At 42.6% G+C, this 22,286-nt stretch overlaps 1 protein-coding gene across 1 annotated transcript; it reads right to left on the reverse strand.

Annotated features, from left to right (window-relative positions):
- Positions 1-3,629: 3,629 nt before the first annotated feature.
- On the reverse strand, positions 3,630-22,061 carry spon2b (spondin 2b, extracellular matrix protein). The gene is made up of 6 exons (XM_055651654.1): positions 21,884-22,061; positions 21,288-21,511; positions 18,080-18,303; positions 17,114-17,305; positions 14,124-14,301; positions 3,630-7,533 (listed from the first exon to the last, which is right to left on the reverse strand). The coding sequence occupies exons 2-6, from the start codon at positions 21,475-21,477 to the stop codon at positions 7,355-7,357; spliced, it is 963 nt and encodes a 320-aa protein (XP_055507629.1). The 5' UTR covers positions 21,478-21,511; positions 21,884-22,061; the 3' UTR covers positions 3,630-7,354.
- Positions 22,062-22,286: the final 225 nt, after the last annotated feature.

The following is a 22,286-nucleotide window of genomic DNA, read 5'->3' on the forward strand; positions in this document are numbered from 1 at the left end:
GAATTGCCCTTGGTGTGTGTAGGATAGTGTCAATGTGCGGGGATCGCTGGTCGGTGGGACGAAGGGCCTGTTTTTGCACTGTATCTCTAAACAAGGTGAGCATATTCTTTGGTGAGCATGTTGCAGATGACAAGCAGCAGTTTTTCAATATCTTGGTAAAGGAAATATTTGTGTCACTTTTAGAACAGATAAGTTTATATAACATTGGTGCTTAAGTACAAAGGATCACGACCATGCAGTTAAGGATGCCAAACATTTGTGTTAAAATATGTTCAATTGAGAAAAGAAAATGTATGCTTGAATTTTAAGAAATACAAATAACTCAACAGTAATACTAGAGTGCAGAATCAATTTAAACCAGGCATTTGATGAGATAAATAGGTGAAAATATTCACATTGTACAAGAGCACCACCCAGTGGCAATATATTGTGGTAATCCCTCAATAAAAATCTTAAATGAGTCATACAGCACAGGAACAGGCCCTTCAGCCCAAATTGCCTATGCAGCCCAAGCTGCCCCATCTTCATTGGTCCCACTTGCCCGTGTTTAACCTATATCCCTCTAAACCCTTCCTGTCTATGTACCTGTTCAAACGTCTTTTAAATGTTGTTATAGTATCGAATTGATGGGAAAAAAAAAAATTATTGTAACGATTCCTTTGTGTTTGTGTGCCTGAAATTATTTTCCCAGCTTTGCCTGATATCCTACTCTTTCTTGTGTGTGTCACAACAATGATTATTAGTATCTATTTAAAGGCGAGGACATCCCATTCTACCATCCACCATCTGACATCCATGGTTCCACCAGGTGTTGCGGGGGGACAACGATGGGTGGGATTGCCTCTTCTTTCAGCCTCTCAGGATACTCGGGATTAATTTCTATCCCTACTGTCACACAAATTGAAGTAAGGTAACGCTGAAGATAGACACAAAATGCTGGAGTGAGATCAATGCAAGATCAATGGTTGGAACCTTCTGTTTTTTGCAGATGCAACATCCCACCAACTCCTGATTAAACTGCTAGCAACATTTATTTTCACAGGTTTCAGTGGTGGGCACTTATATGAATGTAATGACCTTGATACAGGACACTTAGAAAACCAACATGAATTTAGAACAGAGAGGCAATTGTACATTAGATTAATGATTTTCTATAAACTCAGAGCTATGGGGTCTGCAAGAAGATACAACGGAGACAGATCAGCCATAAACACCTTGAATAGCAGAATAGATCTCAGACTGCTGATTATAGACTACAGATCAGCGTTCAACACAATCATCCCCTCTGAACCAGGGAACTGGGTCTTTGTGCATCCCTTTGTAGATGGATCCTCAACTTTCGCATCAACAGAACATAATTGGTACAAAGTGGCAACAACACTTCCTCCTCGACAATCAACAGGGGCCCTCAAGGCTCAGCCCCCTGCTCTTCTCCCTTTATACCTATGACTGTGTAGGCCGACAAGGTTGCAACTCCATTTTTAATTTGCCGAAGATACCATAATTGTTGGACAAAGTACAGATAATGATAAGTCAGTATAGGAGGGAGATCAATCTTCTGATAGAATGGTGCCAGAACAACAACCTTGATCTCAACAGCAGTAAAACAAACTGATTGTTGACTTTAGAAGAGGAAGGCTGAGAATCCACAAACCTGGAGGTGGAGGAGAAGGTCAACAACTTCAACTTGCTGGGAATGCATATCTCTGAAGATCTGTCCTGGACCCAGCGCATCAATGCAATCATAAGGTAAGCCCATCAATGCCTGTACTTCCTTAGAAGATTGAGGAGATTTGGTATGGTGAATACTCGCTTGATGATCCACGGAAGTACAGTAGAGAGCATACTGACCGCTTGCAACAGTCTGGTCTAGGAAAGAAGGAGAATGCAAGAAGTGGTGAACACTGCCCAGTTCAGCACGGGAACTGAACTCTCCAAAATTGAAGGGATCTACAGGCGGCGGCGTCGCAAAAAGGCAACCGCCATCATGAACGGAGCAGCAAATAATACACCAGTAACACCACTCTGGCCATGCTCTCATTTTACTCCTGCCATTGGGAAGAAGGTAACGGAGTCTGAAAACCGTGACCTCCAGGTTCAGGAACTGCATTTTCCCATCAGGCTATTAAATGCTATGAACTCCAACCAAATACAGAACTACAAACTTTATTGCACTACACACAATTTTGCACTATATTGAGTTTTTTACTTATTGAACTTTTATTTATATATTATGCTATCTATTGTGTTCCGTGTTTACCTGTTGTGCCACTGTAAGTAAGAATTTCATTTTTCCATTCCAGTACATATGACCATGAAACACACTTGATAAAACAGACTCTTAAAAACGTCTACAGATGCACTATAGAAAGTATACTGTCGGGATGCATCACAGCTTGATTTGCGAACAGTTCTGTCCAAGACAGCAAGAAATTGCAGAGTTGTGGGTGTAGCTCAGTCCATTACATAGACTAGTCTTCCCACTATTGACTCCATCTACACTTCACGCTGCCTTGCGATTGAATTCATCTACACTTCACACTGCCATAGAAAAAGCCAACATATTCAAAGACTTGTCCACCCCAATCATTCCTTCTCCCTGCTCCTATCTGGCAGAAGATACAGGAGCTTGAAAGCACGCACCACCAAACTCATGAACAGCTTCTTCGGAAGATAGACACAAAGAGCTGGAGTAATTCAGCGGGACAAGCAGCATCTCTGGAGAGAGGGAATGGGTGACGTTTCGGGTCGAGACACTTCTTCAGACAGCTTTTCCCCTCTGTTAGCAGGCTCTTCCAGAAGCTAGGGTATTGTCTGAATTTCCTCTACCTCATTGAGGATATTGCAATATGATGCACTACAATGTTAAGAACTGTATTCTGCACTATCTTTTCCTTTGTTCCATCTATTGTATTTGAGTTTGACCCGATTGTATTTATATATTGTAGATCTGATCGGTTTGGATAGCATGCAAAACAAAGCTTTTCACTGTACCTTAGTACATGTGACAACAATCTAACAGCAGAACGGAAATAAGGATCTTCTGCTTCTGTTTCTTGTTTTAATGAAATGAAGAAGTCATCCAGCACCATTTTTACAAAGGATCACCAGGAAACACAGCTCCAGACCTAATTTACTTGCATGATTTGCTTGACAATCTATCGTATACCATACGTTACCTTTGGAATTTGGTTCCATTCATGTTAATAGAAGCAAAATGTGGACCTTTCGTTTAGTTTAAAGATATGGTGCGAAAACAGGCTCGTTGGCCCACTGGGTCCACACCAACTAGCGATCCCCGCACACTTACACTATCTTACGCACACTAGGGACAATTTTTACAATTACACCTATAAACCTGTACATCTGTAAACCTGCAGATTGGAGTGTGGGAGGAAGCCTGAGACCCCTGAGAAAACCCACACAGGTCGCGGGGAGAAAGTACAAACTATACAGACAAACACCCGTAGTCGGATCGAACCCTAGTCTCTGGCGCTGTTAGGGACCAACTCTAGCGCTGCGCCACGGTGCTGCACTAGTTAGTTTCACCACTAGGCCTGAAAGTTTCTCAAAGACTGATGGTGCAGGGCTGTAACGCATATGTAAAAGTAATCAAAGAATGATGCAAGTTTAGTTCTGGCTTTTAATTTTTTTTATTATTCAGAACATGTGTTTCTTGCCCCCAACATTTAGAACAAGCAGTCAGAACATTTATTAAACAAGTATAAAAGATGCAGTTTAGGCAACGATAGAATTAAATACAACAATGTACAAGCAATCAAGTATATACAAATACATGTTCATTGGAAATAAAGTGGGAAATTAGATAACAATAAACTTAGCAACTTTTGAAAGCATAGATTGTGGCACAAAAGCAGAGGATATTAGAATTTGTAGCTATGCATGTTCCAGTAGTCCTTTCAGTATAATAATACTGCACATTGCTAGAATTCAAAATTAAGAACCCTCAAGTGCAAGTGCAAATTGATTTTGTGCATCCCATTTCACAAAATACAAATCAGAGCACAATACAGCTCCTTAATGCATTTTAAGAGGAAATCAGCTGAATATGGTCATACAGCACGGAATCAAGCCCTTCAGCCCAACTTGTCCATGCTGCCCAAGATAGCCATCAAATCCAGTCTGTGTGAATCATATCACTATGAACATTCCCTATCCAATGTACCGGTTCAAATGTCCCTTAAACGTTGTTTAGTTTTAGTTTAGTTTAGAGATACAGCGCGGAAACAGGCCTTTCGGCCCACCGAGTCCGCGCCGACCTGCAATCCTTGCAAACTAACGCTATCCTACACACACTTAGGAAAATTTACACTTGTACCAAGCCAATTAACCTACGAACCTGTACGTCTTTGGAGCGTGGGATGAAACTGGAGCTTCCCGGAGGAAACCCACGCAGTCAGACGGAGAACGTACAAACTCTATACACAAAAGCATTCATAGTCAGGATCAAACAATACCATACCATACATTTATAACAGATTGGAGATTATAAAACAATATTTACATATTGTTGAGGTACAATTGTTATTGTACCTCAACCACTTCCTCTGGCAGATCGTTCCATATAGCCACCGGACTATGTAAATATTTGTCCTTTTGGTTCCTATTAAATGTTTCCCCTCCCAGCTTAAACTTATATCCTCTATTTCATGAATACCCTACCCTAGGAAAAACTGCATTTACCTTATCTATGTCTCTCATGATTTTATACACCTTTATAAATTCACCCTTCACTCCAAGAAAGAATGTCACAGCCTGCCCAATCTCTGCCTATAGCTCAAGTTCTCATGTCCTGGCAACATCCTCATTCATTTTATCTGCCCCCATCCAACTTAATGGTATCTCTGCTATAACAGAGCAACCAAAACTGAACACCAATACTCCAAGTGTGTCCTCACTAATGTCTTGTACAACTGTAACACAACATCCCATTTTCTATACTCACCGATGAAAGGCAATGTTAAATGTTTTTCCTTCCACAGATGCTGCCTCATCTGCCGAGTGTTTCTAGCATTCTTTTTGTTTCAGATTTCCAGTATCTGCAGGTTTTTATTTTTTTTCTCTCTGCATGTAATTCACATGTATGCCACTTTAAAAGACCAATGATCTATCCTACCAGTAGTTGCTAGTAAGCAACACGTTCTCTTCTCAACAAATGAAATAAAATTCCCTTATACCTCATTATTTCACAATGCCTAATTTCCTTGGTATACTTTTTTCGAAGTGGGACTTTAATGAATATACCAATTTTCCGTCATGTTCCTGGTAGCAGGAATCACAAGGAATGTGGTAAAAAATTTCAAAAACCTAACTAGTTTACTAATGTCATTTAGAAACAGAAATATGCTGTCCTGTCCCAGATTGCCCAACATTGGGCTCCAGTCACACAATCATGTGGACATCTGATAATCTCCAGAAGTGTCTTCACAAGTCAGCAACATAGGTAATAATTGGGGACCTATCAATTTACTGACAAGAAAAAACAACCTGGGGAAGCCTAGCGATGGTATCCGAACTAATTCTATTCGATGGAGACACAAGAGACTGCAGATGCTGGAATCCTGAGCTAAATGTAAAGTGCTGGATTAACTCTGGTTCAGACATCATCTATGGAAGGATTGGATAGGTGGAGTTTCAGGTCTGGACGTTTGAGTTACTCCAGCACTTTGTTTTCCTTAATTTTATTCTATGATTGTTCAATAAGACTGCATATATTCAGGGTGACTCTTCGACAGATTTTCTTTCCCTTTTAGTGAAAAGCCATCACTGCTACTTTTGATACCAGCCCACAAACAATGCATTATAAACCAATGATTTTAATTCAAGTTTCTTAAGAAATAACCTCAAATCCTATCATTTTGTTGCACTCCACAGTGTCCATTCAACATATCACCCAAATCTATACATTTTAATCATTAGTTAATTGGTAAATTCCAGAGAGCATTTTTGGTTTGAGCGACCGAGTCATTGATTAGGGAAATACTTAAATTGTTCATGTGTCAAGAATAAATGTATATATATCTTGTTATATAGATATTGTTTTTTCTGGCTTCGGATTTTAATTCATTCTCTGAAATGTTCAAAGCGGAAGCAATTGTATTGCCAATGCAATCAATTTCAATTCCATGTTCCAACTTTTGGTTGAAATTTGTAACTTTGGTTAATCTAATGCAAGGTTTGAAATGAATACTAGTACAACGATTCAGGAGGTAAAGTCTCCACAAGCCAAAGAATGAAAAACCAAAAACGTCACATATTCCTTTTCTCCAGGGATGCTGTCTGACCCGCTGAGTGACTCCAGCTTTTTATGTCTATCTTCTAATGAAAAACAGGATTTGTTAAACATTGCATTAAGATACATGAATCTCCTTAACTTGCAACACAGATATTTACAAGAGAAAAGCTGGGTTGAAACAGCCCTTTAATTCAAGCACCATATTGATTTTTGTAACATTTTGGTTGGACATCTAGGCAAAAGATAGAACTGGGTAAAGGGAAACTGCAATTTGTTGAAAATTGCTTGTAGGCAATGCATTCTCAGGGGGAAGTTGTGAATAATGTAATCACTCTTCATGACTAATCAGGGAACTGTTATTTGTTAATGCTCAAGGTCTCCACATAGTATGTTGTTTGCCTAAGAAAAGTGATTGCAATCTCTTTAAGACCCACTCACTCATCCGGTAAATTTATGGAGCAGTGTGACTTAAATAAGAACACATGGGCATAAGGCAAATTAACATTCCTATTTTCAAATCAATTCCTTTGGTTATTATCTTAGAACCGCTAACTAGCTACTGCACACAGTACTGCCAGGTAATTAAATTCAGATTGTAAAATGAGCGTTATTAAACAGTCAGTCTTCAATCACCTTGTATAAATACCATCACAGAGGAAGGCATTTATATATTGCCATCAACACCATAAAGCAGCATAGAACCCAGAAGTTCCTGTAAATTAAAATGGTGCACAGTATAAATAATGCAAGATCTGGTAGTGACTTCCAAGCTGCAGTCTAATCTATGAGTTTGCTCATGAGATGTGTTTACCGCTGTGTATCCATGACTACGGTTTTGAATCACGGCTTACACTAATTACTGATGATAAACAAGGTGGAGAGAAACTTAATTTTTCATTTTGTAGATGACAAAACCTGGCAGAATAAAAATAGGGTTAGTGTGGAAAAACTGTCAATGCAGACGGCATTTAAAACCTGGAATTACTAACAATTATCTGAAATCACTGGTATTGTATGGTGATCCAATCTTTGACAAGATTCAGCCCTTAAAATCCAATAAAGGTTGACGATATACACTATCACCACTTGGTGGTGCTGTTACACACAGTTGTGCAGAACACATTGCTCCTCTTCCTCCAGCACAGGGCATGGGTTACCACTGTTGGCAGGTTTCAACCTGATGTAACGGGTACGGTGCTTAATACCCATCTCTGTGCATTTCCCCATGCACAAGCCCCAGGAGGACCAATTGGAAACTTCACAATCCAGTGGGGTCTCTGTAATGAACACAGAAATCAGTTACAATTATTTTTTCTATGGTTCAATAATCTAAAAGCATGAACAATTAATGCAAGCTTTCTTTGAATCCTAACCATTACACCCTTATATAGTTTAGAGATACAGCATGGAAACAGGCCCTTCGGCCCACCAAAACACACTGACCATCGATCGCCCATAATCTAGTTCTATGTTATCCCACTTTTGCATTCTACACACTAATGGGGCTGTCCCACTGTACGAACTAATTCAAGAGTTCTCCCGAGTTTCCCCTGATTCGTACTCGGAGAATTACGGTAATAACCCCTCGTAGGTACTCTGGGCTCTCGTGGACATTTTTCAACATGTTGAAAAATCTTCACGAGTCTTCACGAGCTTACTGCGTTTCCCAAGTACCTGCCGTTAGTAGGTATGTTACAAAACCTACCTGAATCGTGGCTGAGCATCTGCCCCACCCCTTGTGTGTGATTTTGGAGCTGTTTGGAGGGGGCGGATTTAAAACCCGATTTTTACTAGGCTGTTCCAATCGCAGATGTTCAGCCTAGTAAATCATTAACGGAGGATCGCTGCAAGACCCGGTCCCAAAAGCTATTATTAGTTTTATAGGCCTCGAATAGTAGATATAATAAATTTAAAAGCTCTCGTTCAGTTCGCAAGCTCTGGCAGCCCCAGGGTTTTATAAAGCAAACAATTAAAGGTATGTACCTTATTTTTACATTAAATGGGGCATGTATATAACCCTATAATTATAATTTTCTATAGCGAGTAGCTCATTTTGGGCTTTTTATATCCCGCAGTATTTTTCTCGGCATTTGAGGGCACAAATCCAGCGCGCTGTCAACATTCTAAACCTGCGCGTTCCACATGAACCCACTAGAAAACCGATTTAAATGGGCATTTATTTACAGCAATTGAACACTAAATCCCTTCCATTTGGCCTATAAATTAATGTAAATTAGATATAAAAATCATGTTATATTGTGAATTATTTGTGAATAATCTTTGGACACTTAGGCTATTTAAAAATGTTAATCTTTCCTTAAGAAATGTGCTTTTGACTATCCAAGATCACAGCTTTTTTGTAATGCCCATTGAAAATCAATAGGGAACAAGATGCTAATTTCCGAGTATGAAAATGGTCATAACTTTTTTAATACTTGAGATATGAAAGTGAATTTGGTGTCAAATTAAACTTATTGTTATGCTTTATCTGATGGGATAAATTGCAGACTTGATTTTTTAAATCTCAAAATTTTGTAACATTGCTACCGTTAGCGTTACGAGCCGCGAAGAGACGTCCTGAGCTCCCACGTACCCACTACGTACATTCTACGTGCTCACCACGAATTTGATTTTTTTTTTAAACCCGGGAGAGCTCTTGAATTACCTCGTACAATGGGACAGACCCTTAAGGGTAATTTACGGCGGCTAATTTATCTACAAACCTGCACATCTTTGGAATCTGGGAGGAAATTGGAACACCCGGAGAAAACCGAAAAGGTCACATAGAAAACGTACAAACTCCACACAGACCACCCGTGTTCAGGATCAAACCCGGGTCTCTGGCGTTGTGAGACAGCAGCTCTACTGCTGTGCCACACTACTTCCCAAACATTAGACACAAACAAAAATGATGCCGCATTACGAAATAAAAGTTTGACACATAAAATGCAAAACACAACCATTGCTTATTAATTGATAAAATGACAAGGATCAAATTATATCCTTTCTCAACAATTTACCAAAGTACAAATTGTTTTATGCCAAAAAGCCTTTTAAAACCATCGATTTTCTCACACCAGGATCCTATGAACAAGAAAATAATTGACACAAATAGGGTTTACACAATGATGGTTGTGTAGCTGTTTATCATGATTAGCTTAACATGATTAACTGCCCATACTCCCATAGCTATCTAGACTACACTTCTTTCCACCCTGCTTCCTGTAAAGACTCTATCGCCTACTCCCAATTCCTCCACGCCCAGGATGAGGTGTTCCATACTAGGGCATATATATATATCGTCAAATGCATCAACAATGTATATCGTCAAACCGAAGATCTTTGCTAGATGCAGGAAGATTGTTCTCGATGTTAGGGAAGTCCAGGACAAGGGGTCACAGCTTAAAGATAAGGGGGAAATCCTTTAAAACCGAGATGAGAAGAACTCTTTTCACACAGAGAGTGGTGAATCTCTGGAACTCTGCCACAGAGGGTAGTTGAGGCCAGTTCATTGGCTATATTTAAGAAGGAGTTAGATGTGGCCCTTGTGGCTAAGGGGATCAGCGGGGTATGGAGAGAAGGCAGGTACGGGATACTGAGTTGGATGATCAGCCATGATCATATTGAATGGCGGTGCAGGCTCGAAGGGCCGAATGGCCTACTCCTGCACCTAATTTCTATGTTTCTATCTCGGAGAAAACCCACGCAGGTCACAGGGAGAACGTACAAACTCTCAAGTACCCGCAGTCGGGATCGAACCTGGGTCTCTGGCGCTAAAAGGTAGCAACTCTACCACTGCGCCATCGTGCTGCCCATAGTGTAGATGAAACACGTTGGTTGGTGTGGGCAAGTTGGGCCGAAGGACCTGTTTCCACACTCGATTACTCTAAAAATACCCCTTAGAACTCCTTCCTTTTGCCTTCTACCTAAACCTTCTTAGAAACATAGAAACATAGAAATTAGGTGCAGGAGTAGGCCATTCGGCCCTTCGAGCCTGCACCGCCATTCAATATGATCATGGCTGATCATCCAACTCAGTAACCCGTACCTGCCTTCTCTCCATACCCCCTGATCCCCTTAGCCACAAGGGCCACATCTAACTCCCTCTTAAATATAGCCAATGAAGTGGCCTCAACTACCCTCTGTGGCAGAGAGTTCCAGAGATTCACCACTCTCTGCGTGAAAAAAGTTCTTCTCATCTCGGTTTTAAAGGATTTCCCCTTTATCCTTAAGCTGTGACCCCTTGTCCTGGACTTCCCCAACATCGGGAACAATCTTCCTGCATCTAGCCTGTCCAACCCCTTAAGAATTTTGTAAGTTTCTATAAGATCCCCTCTCAATCTTCTAAATTCTAGAGAGTATAAACCAAGTCTATCCAGTCTTTCTTCATAAGACAGTCCTGACATCCCAGGATCAGTCTGGTGAACCGTCTCTGCACTCCCTCTATGGCAATAATGTCCTTCCTCAGATTTGGAGACCAAAACTGTACGCAATACTCCAGGTGTGGTCTCACCAAGACCCTGTACAACTGCAGTAGAACCTCTCTGCTCCTATACTCAAATCCTTTTGCAATGAAAGCTAACATACCATTCGCTTTCTTTACTGCCTGCTGCACCTGCATGCCTACCTTCAATGACTGGTGTACCATGACACCCAGGTCTCGCTGCATCTCCCCCTTTCCCAATCGGCCACCATTTAGATAATAGTCTGCTTCCTGTTGTTTTTGCCACCAAAATGGATAACCTCACATTTATCCACATTATACTGCATCTGCCAAACATTTGCCCACTCACCCAGCCTATCCAAGTCACCCTGCAGTCTGCTAGCATCCTCCTCACAGCTAACACTGCCCCCCAGCTTAGTGTCATCCGCAAACTTGGAGATATTGCCTTCAATTCCCTCATCCAGATCATTAATATATATTGTAAATAGCTGGGGTCCCAGTACTGAGCCTTGGGGTACCCCACTAGTCACTGCCTGCCATTGTGAAAAGGACCCGTTTACTCCTACTCTTTGCTTCCTGTTTGCCAGCCAGTTCTCTATCCACATCAATACTGAACCCCCAATGCCTTGTGCTTTAAGTTTGTATACTAATTTCTTATGTGGGACCTTGTCGAAAGCCTTCTGGAAGTCCAGATACACCACATCCACTGGTTCTCCCCCTATCCACGCTACTAGTTACATCCTCGAAAAATTCTATAAGATTCGTCAGACATGATTTACCTTTCGTAAATCCATGCTGACTTTGTCCAATGATTTCACCACTTTCCAAATGTGCTGCTATCCCATCTTTAATAACTGACTCTAGCAGTTTCCCCACTACCGATGTTAGACTAACTGGTCTGTAATTCCCCATTTTCTCTCTCCCTCCCTTCTTAAAAAGTGGGGTTACGTTTGCTACCCGCCAATCTTCAGGAACTACTCCAGAATCTAAAGAGTTTTGAAAGATTATTACTAATGCATCCACTATTTCTGGAGCTACTTCCTTAAGTACTCTGGGATGCAGCCTATCTGGCCCTGGGGATTTATCGGCCTTTAATCCATTCAATTTACCCAACACCATTTCCCGGCTAACCTGGATTTCACTCAATTCCTCCAACTCCTTTGACCCGCGGTCCCCTGCTATTTCCGGCAAATTATTTATGTCTTCCTTAGTGAAGACGGAACCAAAGTAGTTATTCAATTGGTCCGCCATATCCTTGTTCCCCATGATCAACTCCCCTGTTTCTGACTGCAAGGGACCTACATTTGTTTTAACTAATCTCTTTCTTTTCACATATCTATAAAAACATTTGCAGTCAGTTTTTATGTTCCCTGCCAGTTTTCTTTCATAATCTATTTTTCCTTTCCTAATTAAGCCCTTTGTCCTCCTCTGCTGGTCTTTGAATTTCTCCCAGTCCTCCGGTATGCTGCTTTTTCTGGCTAATTTGTACGCATCATCCTTCGCTTTGATACTATCCCTAATTTCCCTTGTTATCCATGGATGTACTACCTTCCCTGATTTATTCTTTTGCCAAACTGGGATGAACAATTTTTGTAGTTCATCCATGCAGTCTTTAAATGTCTTCCATTGCATATCCACCGTCAACCCTTTTAGAATTAATTGCCAGTCAATCTTGGCCAATTCACATCTCATACCCTCAAAGTTACCTTTCTTTAAGTTCAGAACCATTGTTTCTGAATTAACAATGTCACTCTCCATCCTAATGAAGAACTCAACCATATTATGGTCACTCTTGCCCAAGGGGGCACGTACAACAAGATTGCTAACTAACCCTTCCTCATTACTCAATACCCAGTCTAAAATAGCCTGCTCTCTCGTTGGTTCCTCTACATGTTGATTTAGATAACTATCCCGCATACATTCCAAGAAATCCTCTTCCTCAGCACCCCTGCCAATTTGATTCACCCAATCTATATGTAGATTGAAGTCACCCATTATAACCGTTTTGCCTTTGTCGCACGCATTTCTAATTTCCTGTTTGATACCATCTCCAACTTCACTACTACTGTTAGGTGGCCTGTACACAACACCCACCAGCGTTTTCTGCCCCTTAGTGTTGTGCAGCTCTACCCATACCGATTCCACATCCTCCAAACTAATGTCCTTCCTTTCCATTGCATTAATCCCCTCTCTAATCAGTAACGCTACCCCACCTCCTTTTCCTTTCTGTCTATCCCTCCTGAATATTGAATATCCCTGGATGTTCAGCTCCCAGCCTCGGTCACCCTGGAGCCATGTCTCCGTGATCCCAACTATATCATAGTCATTAATAGCTATCTGCACATTCAACTCATCCACCTTATTACGAATGCTCCTTGCATTGAGACACAAAGCCTTCAGGCTTGTTTTTACAACACTCTTACCCCTTACACAATTATGTTGAAAAGTGGCCCTTTTTGATTTTTGCCCTGGTTTTGTCTGCCTGCCACTTTTACTTTTCACCTTGCTACCTATTTCTTCTACCCTCATTTTACACCCTTCGGTCTCTACGCTCACACATTTAAGAAACCCTTTCCCTTTAACTCCATCCTCCACTGTCCCATTCAACACCCCACCCCCCTTATTCAGTTTAAATCCACCCGTGTAGCAGTGGTAAATCTGCCTGCCAGAATGCTGGTCCCATACCTGTTAAGATGCAATCCGTCCCTTTTGTTCAGTTCCCCCTTACCCCAAAACAGATCCCAGTGATCTAAGAATCTAAATCCCTGCCCCGTGCACCAGATCCTCAGCCACACGTTCAGGTCCCGTATCTCCCTGTTCCTGCTCTCGCCAGCACGGGGAACTGGAAGCAAACCGGAGATAACAACCCTGGAGGTCCTGCTTTTCAACATTTTTCCGAGCTCTCTAAAGTAATTGTTATTAATGTCCCTACCACAGGAAAAAGAGAGGAGGCACAATTGTCCCTCCTAATTTTGGAAGCCAATGGAAGTAGCTTGACATTGACTAGCAAATTACTGCTATTGAACGTACTGAGATGTTCTAACAGTGATTGGCTTTATAATCACCAAGCACAGTTCTTTGTTGGAACAGCACCCAGCAGGGAGCAATGAGGCTCTAATCTGAAAAAGCATTCCCATTTCTACGTGCAAAGTTGATTCCTTAATGAGTATAGATATAGTCTTCCCAAAAACAAAGAGGAAGTCATCCGGCCCTCTTGGCTTGTGTCAGCCCTTTGAATTAAGCCTCCTAATTATTCACTCTCTGGGTATATAATCTTGCTGGATGTGAATAATATGGATGACGAAAGACATGGAAAAACAAAATTTGCAATGAGTGCTGGAGCCAATCCCGTACACGCAGATAGCAGATCAGTAGATAATTATTTCCTACTTATATTTGCATTAGGAGCAATTTATAACATACCCGAGACAGAATCATCTATTTCATTTCCCATGGGCAAAAGGTTGGACTGAACTGTTGAAATGCCAATTAACTGGCTATCCTTCAGCCTCGTCAGTGTTACTCTTGCAATTGCAGGCAGTTGCTTCAGTCTGGGATAGAAGAAAGAGTTTGCAGGGTGGCTTGGTGAACTCGACGTTATCTAAATGATGGAAACACATTCAACAAGTACGTACAGAGTTATTGGCAATAATACATCTGTCACTAAATCACTAAAATGTTGACACAACTACATCGGGGGCAAGTAATGTACAAAATATTTCTGAAATCATGGAGATGGTAAGTGTAAAACAAATGCAAGACAGAGTCATATAACATGGAAACAGGCATTTCGGCCACCTTGCTCATGCTGACCAAGATGCCCCATCTACTACATGTCCCACCTACCCACATTTGGCCCATATCCCTCTGAATCTTGCCTATCCATGTACCTGTCCAAATGTCCAAAAGAGTGGGGGGCTGTCCCGAGGGATGCGCTCCATCGGTCACTTGGTCACCCTCCAAGCCCTAGCTGTCAAGACTTGCCCTCAATCCGCCGGCACGCTGCTCTTTCGCAAGTCAGTGAGCAGCAGTGATTTTGGCAGTTTTCCCTCACGGTTACCCCCATTTCCACAATTTTTTACAGCATACAAATTGACCATTTCGGCAGTTTTTAACAGGTAAGAACGGACGTGTTTTGTGTGTTACTAGTGAATGCCGGAAGCTGCCTTGTACTCCAGAAGGATTGAGCTATACCGTGCGTCATGCCGTTTGATCTTACTTGCAACCCCCTATAGTACCAGCCTCCACTATCTCTGGCAGTGCGTTCCATATACCCACCATCATCCGTCTGAAAAAAATTACCCTTTAGATTCCTATTGATTCCTCTAATGATCTTATACACCTCTGTAGCATCACCCCTCAACCTCCTGCACTCTAAGGAATAAGTCCTAGCTTGCCCAACCTCTCCCTATAGCTCAGGCCATCAAGTCCTAGTAACATCCTCGTAAATCTTCTCTGCACTCTTTCCAGCTTAACAACATCCTTCCTATAGTAGGGTGACCTACTTAATTGTGGTTGGAAACTCTCCTCTTGTGTCAGAGTATAGACCTGTGGATACACATTGGGTCTTGCTGACTACGGTAGTGACCCTATAGAATGCATTCTGGAGGTATATGAAAACAAAAAAACGAAATGCTAGAAATCCAAAACAAAGCCAGATAATGGTGTAAACAAATCAGGTGAGGTTGGATCAGTAGTTTAGTTAAGAGATGCAGTGTGGAAACAAGCCCTTCGGCCCACCGAGTCCACGCCGATCAGCGATCCCTGTACACTAACACTATCCTACACACTAGGGGCCATCTACAATTTTTACTGAAGCCAAGTAATCTACAAACCTATACGTTTTTGGAGCGTGGGAGGAAACCCAAGTACCCTGAGAAAACCCACGTGGTCACGGGGAGAACGTACAAACTCCATATGGACAGCATCTGTGGTCAGGATCGAACCCAGCTCTCTGGCGCTGTAAGGCTGCAACTCTACCACTGCACACATCGTGCCACCCTTCAAAAAGGGCAGGTGGGACATGAAGATGGGGCATCTTAGTCAGCACGTCAAAAAAAAAGGAGTTAATGCCTCAGATCTGAGGCCCTTAGTTCTGACTTAGTTTCTCTTTCTGCTACCCTGAAGAGTGTTTCCATAATTTTCTGCTTTTATTTCCCTCAGATGTACTCTGACTTTCATCTCCTGGCAGCAAGATACAAGATACAAGATACATTTAATTGTCATTTGGACCCCTTGAGGTCCAAACGAAATGCCGTTTCTGCAGCCATACATTACAAACACATAGACCCAAGACACAACATAATTTACATAAACATCCATCACATCGCTGTGATGGAAGGCCTAATAAACTTATCTCTCCACTGCACTCTCCCCCCCCGATGTCAGAGTCAAAGTCAAAGCCCCCGGCTGGCGATGGCGATTGTCCCACGGCCATTAAAGCCACGCCGGGTGGTGCGAGGTCGCACACCGGGTCTTGCTGTTAGAGCCCCCGGCGTGCGCTCGCAGAGTCCCGCGGCCATTCCAAGCCGCGCGGGGCAGTGATGTTAGGCCCCGCTCCAGAAGCTCTTCAACCCCGCAACTTGGGCGGGGGAAGTCGCCGTTGCGAGAGCCCTGAAAAGCGGTCTCCCTCCAGGGACCCGCAGGCTCCCGGTGCCGCCGTCCACAGACCTGCCGTTGGAGCCTCCGACTCTCCGGTAGCAGCAGCAGCAGCAGCAGCAGCGCTCCACCCGCTCCGGACTCGGCCAGCCCCGCGACGGCGAGTCGTAGCACCAGAGTCCCCGGCTTCTTCCTGTTGGAGGCCGCTCCTCGTTGCGGCCCCAACGACAACGGAAACCCGACAAAAAAAAGTCGAGTCTCCAGTGCAGGGAGAGATTTAAAAAAATTTCCCCCCCCTCCCACCCCCCACACACACACACACCCCCCAACAAAAAATAACAAAAACTACATTTAAACACAGACAGAAAATAATAAAACGCGGACAGACTGCAGAGGCCGCTGCTGACCAGAGTCGCGCCGCCCACCCAGCGAGTACAGTCCCACAATTACCCACTAGCTCAGCTCCTCGAAGCACTGTTCTGCGATGGGGAGCAGTGTCACTCACATCTACTGACTTTCAGAGCCACAATGTTGCCTCAATCAGATATCCTCAACAATGATTTCCATGACTACAGATGCATCGGAGTCAAGCTCAATGCTGTCATCAATACATGTGGCACTCTGACCAAGCTGAACCCTTCAAATACCACAGCAACTAATGTGGACATTGGTAGGTTGAAAACCACATGATTTGTACAATATATCTGCCAAGCCATTAGGAAATACAGGTAGATATTGGGAAATTAACTTTTTACACCATACGGGAAGGTTTCCATGGCTGTACTTTGTAAGGATGCTTTCCATTGTGCTGTTACCTCAGTGATCGTGTCTTGGGGAATAGTGGCAAAATTTGGAGAAGAGAACGTGAAGCCACTGTCTGTTCCAGCATCGTAAGGATACAGATCTACAGAGACTTGCTCCTTCCAAGTGTCTTCTTCACACAGATCAAAACTGTCACTACCCACGAACCAGTCTGGACTTGGCACAATGCGAGCAATGAATGACATCTGCAAATAAGCACAAGTAACTTGGTTAATCCTATTACTATAATGCGTGCCAAAATGTTCTGCGATGATCTCACTCTATGCCAATAGAATGAAGGTACAAGTATTTCTATGGGATTTTTTTTAAGAGGTTCCCTTGCAGTCATTAGGCTGGGTAGTAAAGTGCAGGTGAAACCTGTGTTTAGTTTAGTTTAGAGATTCACCGTGGAAACAGACCCTTCAGCCTTCCGAATCCGTGCCGACCAGCGATTCCCGTACACTAGAACAATCGTTCACACTAGGGACAATTTACAATTTGTATCGACTGCCAATTAGTCTACAAACCTGTACATATTTGGACTGTGGGAAAAAAGCGGAGCACCAGGAGGAAACGCACGTCGTCACAGCGAGACCGTCCAAACTCCATACAGACAGCACCCATAATCAGGATAGAACGCGGGTCTCTGTTGCTACAAGGCAGCAACTCTACCTCTGTGCCACCACTAGTTTGTTTTCAGATTCAGATTCAGATTCAACTTTAATATTGTCATTGTCAGTGTACAGTACAGAGACAACTAAATGCAGTCAGCATCTCCCTGGAAGAGCGACATAGAATATGATTTCAATAAATAAATCTATTTACATGCATACAGTCATAATGTTTTAATATTGGCATGGATATGATCCAAAAGTTCATCCAAATGAATGAGTTGGTTTCTTGGGAAAAGGTTTGTAAATTATCCAGTTTAAATTACAAGAGAAGAGAAGGTTGGTTGACACAGATAAGTAAATACTCACCAGAGAATGTCTGGCGTGCACCTCAAATTCAGTCGAAGTCTGTTCCACACCATTCGGGATAGCTGGAGTTGAGAAAACGCCGTAGACACTTTGGATTTTCTCGCCCGATGCTTCAACCTCTCGCATTAATGTCCAGGCCTCACTTTTCTCCACAAACTCCCGCACTCCGTTACTGGCATATTCTCCCACCCTCCACATGTGGTAGTCACTGCTGTGGCTGACGACTGAATAAAGATCACAAACGTTGCTCAAGAGCATTTATTTTAGGGTTTTTCATGCAAATCAAAAGTAAAACATCTAAAGAAAAATGTGTCCAGAATCCAATTGTACATTAAGGAGAGTCTCCATTACTACACCACTATCAGTACATTACAGGAAGCCATTTGGCTCCATGCAAAAGCAATTCAGTTATTCCTGCTTCTCCCAAAGCTGCTCCTTTCCCATCAAGGAATTCATTATTGCCACAGATGGCTGTGGAGGCCAAGACAAAATGTATATTTTTAAGGCAAGAGATTGACAGATTCTTGATTAGTACGGATGTCAGGAGTTATGGGGAGAAGGCAGAAGAAGGGGATTGTGAGGAAAAGATAGATCAGTCATGGGGAATAGCGGAGTGGACTTGAGGGGTAGAATAGCCCAATTCTACTCCTATAACTTATGAATTATTCATGTGGCCCCATTTATAAGCACTACAATTGAATCGACTATTCCCCCGACATTGCATTCTCGATCCTAACCACCAACTGCATAAGACAATTTTTCTCATCATGTCCGATTCTTTTGCCAATCAGGTTATCCTGTACCCACTATTTCTTGACCTTCCTGCCTATGGAAACGATCATTTTGGATGGGGGTTGAATGACGACAGGGCAACTTACTTTACTCTCCCATATAGTAGCATTGCTTTTTTTTTAGCATCCATCCAAGAGCAGGCAGAAGTTCAAAAGACATAATTTCCGATTATGCAGGTCTCCCTCATTGAATTGTCAACCCAAAATGTGAGCTTGGCTTTGAGATTGGCATGACATGACATGAGTATTATCTTTGTGTCATTACCAATCCCGAAATATCTTTCCAACACATGATAATATCTTGTGCATAAATATTATTTAATTCGAGGGGACAAGATGAGAGGTTTCTTTACACAGAGAGCTGCGAGTCTTGTGAATTATTAATGCCAGACATTGTGAATGTTTAGAAAGTGAACATATTCAAGACAGTAATCTTATTGAATGCCAACATAAGGGCGGCACGGTGACGCAGCGGTAGATTTGCTGCCTTACTGCAAAGAGACCCGGGTCTGAATCCCGACTACGGGTACTGTCTGTACGGAGTTTGTACGTTCTCCCCAGGACATGCATGGGTTTTCTCCGGGAGCTCTGGTTTCCTCTCACACTCCAAAGATGTACAGAATTGTAAGTGAATTGGCTTGGTGAAAATTGTAAATTGTTCTTGGTGTATGTAGGATAGTGTTAATGTGCAGGGATCACTGGTCGCTGTGGGCCGAAGGGCCTGTTTCCTTGCTGTATGACAGTCATGCAAAGCGGATGCCATTATTGAGTCTCCTTCCGAGTTCCCACAAGTTCCCTCAAGTTAATTCATTTTAAGAAAGAACTGCAGATGCTGACAAAATCGAAGTTAGATACAAAATGTTGGAGAAACTCAGCGGGTGAGGCAGCATTTAAGGAGAGAAGGAATTGGCAACGTTTTGGGTTGAGTCTGAAGAAGGGTCTCAACCCAAAACATCTCGACCCGAAAAGTTCCTTCTCTCCGTCGATGCTGCCTCACCTGCTGAGTTTCTCCAGCATTTTGTGCCTACCTTTAATTCATTTTAATCCATGTGTAAGCATTAGACACGGCACAACATCTCGCTCAAGCGCTGAAGACCTGTGTTACAAAATTAGCAATGGCTTGGATTGTCCCTTACGCTTACAGATTTCTAACCAACGATATGAAGGATGATGGAGGATCTCATTGAAACCTACTGAATAACAAAAGGACTGGATAGAATGGACATGGATACAATGTTTCCAATAGTGGTAAAGTCTAGGACCATATGGCACAGCCTCAGAATAAAATGATGTACCTTTAGGAGATGAGGAGGAATTTCATTGGCCAGATGGTGGCGAATCTGTGAAATTAATTGCCACAAATGGCTGTGAAGGCCAAGACATTGGATATTTTTAAGATGTAGATGGATAGTTTCTTGATTAGGAAGGGTGTTAAAGGTTACAGGGAGAATGGGGTTGAGAGAGAAAAAGCGATCGGCTATGATTGAATAGCGGAGTCAACTCGATGGACTGAATTTTAATCCTATGTCTTATGCTCTTATGTGGAAATGTTATTATGTACTCCCTAACCATCAGCACAATGGGAATATCTTTCCTGGGACTACAACGATTCAAGGTGAATAGTAACAATCTTCAGCGTGCAATAGGGTGGAAGAATATTATTGCAATGCCCATATACTGCAAATTAAAAATAGGGAGGGAAATGGTGATGGTAAAAATCCCACCAGGGGGCAGTGCGATCCATAGTTTCAACAGAAGATAGACACAAAAAGCTGGAGTAACTCAGCGGGACAGGCAGCATCTCTGGAGAGAAGGAATGGGTGACGTTTCGGGTCGAGACCCTTCTTAAGACATAGTTTCAACAGTCAACTGAAAACGGCTTGAACTGGGAAGAAACATTCTCCATTGTAACAAAAATAGACGTTATTGTTTTCACTTTGTAACTCATTGTTAGAGGCAGTCAAGCCGATCAGAGTCATTCGGGCATAATTGATCGTATTTTACAACAGACAAACTCGACCCCGATTAACTGAAGTTAGACACAAAAAGCTGGAGTAACTCCGCGGGTCAGACAGCATCTCTGGAGAAAAGGAATAGGTGAAGTTTCGAGTCGAGGCCCTTCAGCCTGAGAGTCAGGGGGAAAGGAACGAGAGATATAGACTGCTACAGAAAGATGTAGAACAAATGAATGAAAGATGTGCTAAAAGTAACGGTATTCAAGGAAAGGCGATGCCCACATGGTCCATTTGTGGCTGTGGGCGAGGTGCTATCAGTTTAGTTCAATTAAACCAAGCCAGTGTGAGATAGAAGATAACTCAGCGGGAGAAGCAGCATCTCTGGAGAGAAGGAATGGGACCAAAACAATGATGGAATAACTCAGTGTGGGAGGAGGGTTTTGCAGGGGCGCGGACACTCACCGATGAGCGGGGACCACTGCGCCGGAGGCCGGTAGAGCGGGTACTGTTTGGGGAAGGCAGTGCGGCTCCACTTGCCCGAGAAGATAAGGCTGTACTTGGCGCGGCCCTTCGCCGCACACAGTGGCTCCCCGTCCACGCAGCCCAGCACCGCGACACACAGCGTACACAAAACTTTCCAAACTTTGCACATCGTGGTATCTGTTTCTGGAGAAGATGTTTAGGTACTGCGGTAAAAAAAAAGAGATCGACGTGAATGTATCTTATTCAAAGAACGTTTCACCCCATTGACTTTTATTTACAATCATTTAAAAATAAACTACATGTTACTATTTAAAAAGTGTTTGCATTTACACATAAAACCCGATGGTTATCTCAATGCAAACTTTGCATTCGCAATTTATTTAGGCTGATGTTAATTAAGTGGTTTAAGCTCGAGGCAAATGCAAAGAAGCAAGTGGGACCTTATCGGCATTTATTGTTCTTTGGTAAATAATGGAAAAGCAGAAACGATGCAAAGCAGAAAATGTGGTAAATGCATGCAGCTCTCTGCAAACCGAGCCTGGTCCCGTTGCTCGCTCGCTGCACCGTATACTCACTGAATGACGAGCTTTAGTGGAGTCTGCTAACTGCCAATGTTTGCAGGTGTTCGGTAGGGCTGCGGCGGGACCTCTGCAAAAATCGACAGTAACTGCCTGGTATTTATGCTTCCACGGAACCCTCGTTACTCAAACAATTATTGTAACCTTTCGACCTCGCATTTAAGGGTGTGCGCGGCGCGCTGACATGAAAATGATTATTTATTTATTTCTCTCTATAATGTCTAAAACACCCTTGCGGGTGATAGGTTTAAAAACGAGCGTGTAAAACATAAATCAACCTACTGCAATAGATCATCTTCCACTCTGGGGCAGTTTGTTACCGCCTTCGATCTGACATGGTTCTGTTGTAACACGATTCTAGCGAACTGTCTCTGCCATGTATGTGGCTCAATGAGTTCCA

Source organism: Leucoraja erinacea, chromosome 1 (genome assembly GCF_028641065.1).
Source record: "Leucoraja erinacea ecotype New England chromosome 1, Leri_hhj_1, whole genome shotgun sequence".
NCBI lineage: Eukaryota > Metazoa > Chordata > Chondrichthyes > Rajiformes > Rajidae > Leucoraja > Leucoraja erinaceus.

Bases quoted from the DNA above. Each gene is read 5' to 3' on its own strand.
- spon2b (XM_055651654.1), bottom strand. From the start codon at position 21,477: ATGTGCAAAGTTTGGAAAGTTTTGTGTACGCTGTGTGTCGCGGTGCTG. The intron at 14,302-17,113 runs GTAACAGCACAA...TCCATCATTTAG, and splicing joins CCCAAGACACGATCACTGAG to ATAACGTCGAGTTCACCAAG. The intron at 7,534-14,123 runs GTATGTTATAAA...TGTTCATTACAG, and splicing joins AATAGATGATTCTGTCTCGG to AGACCCCACTGGATTGTGAA.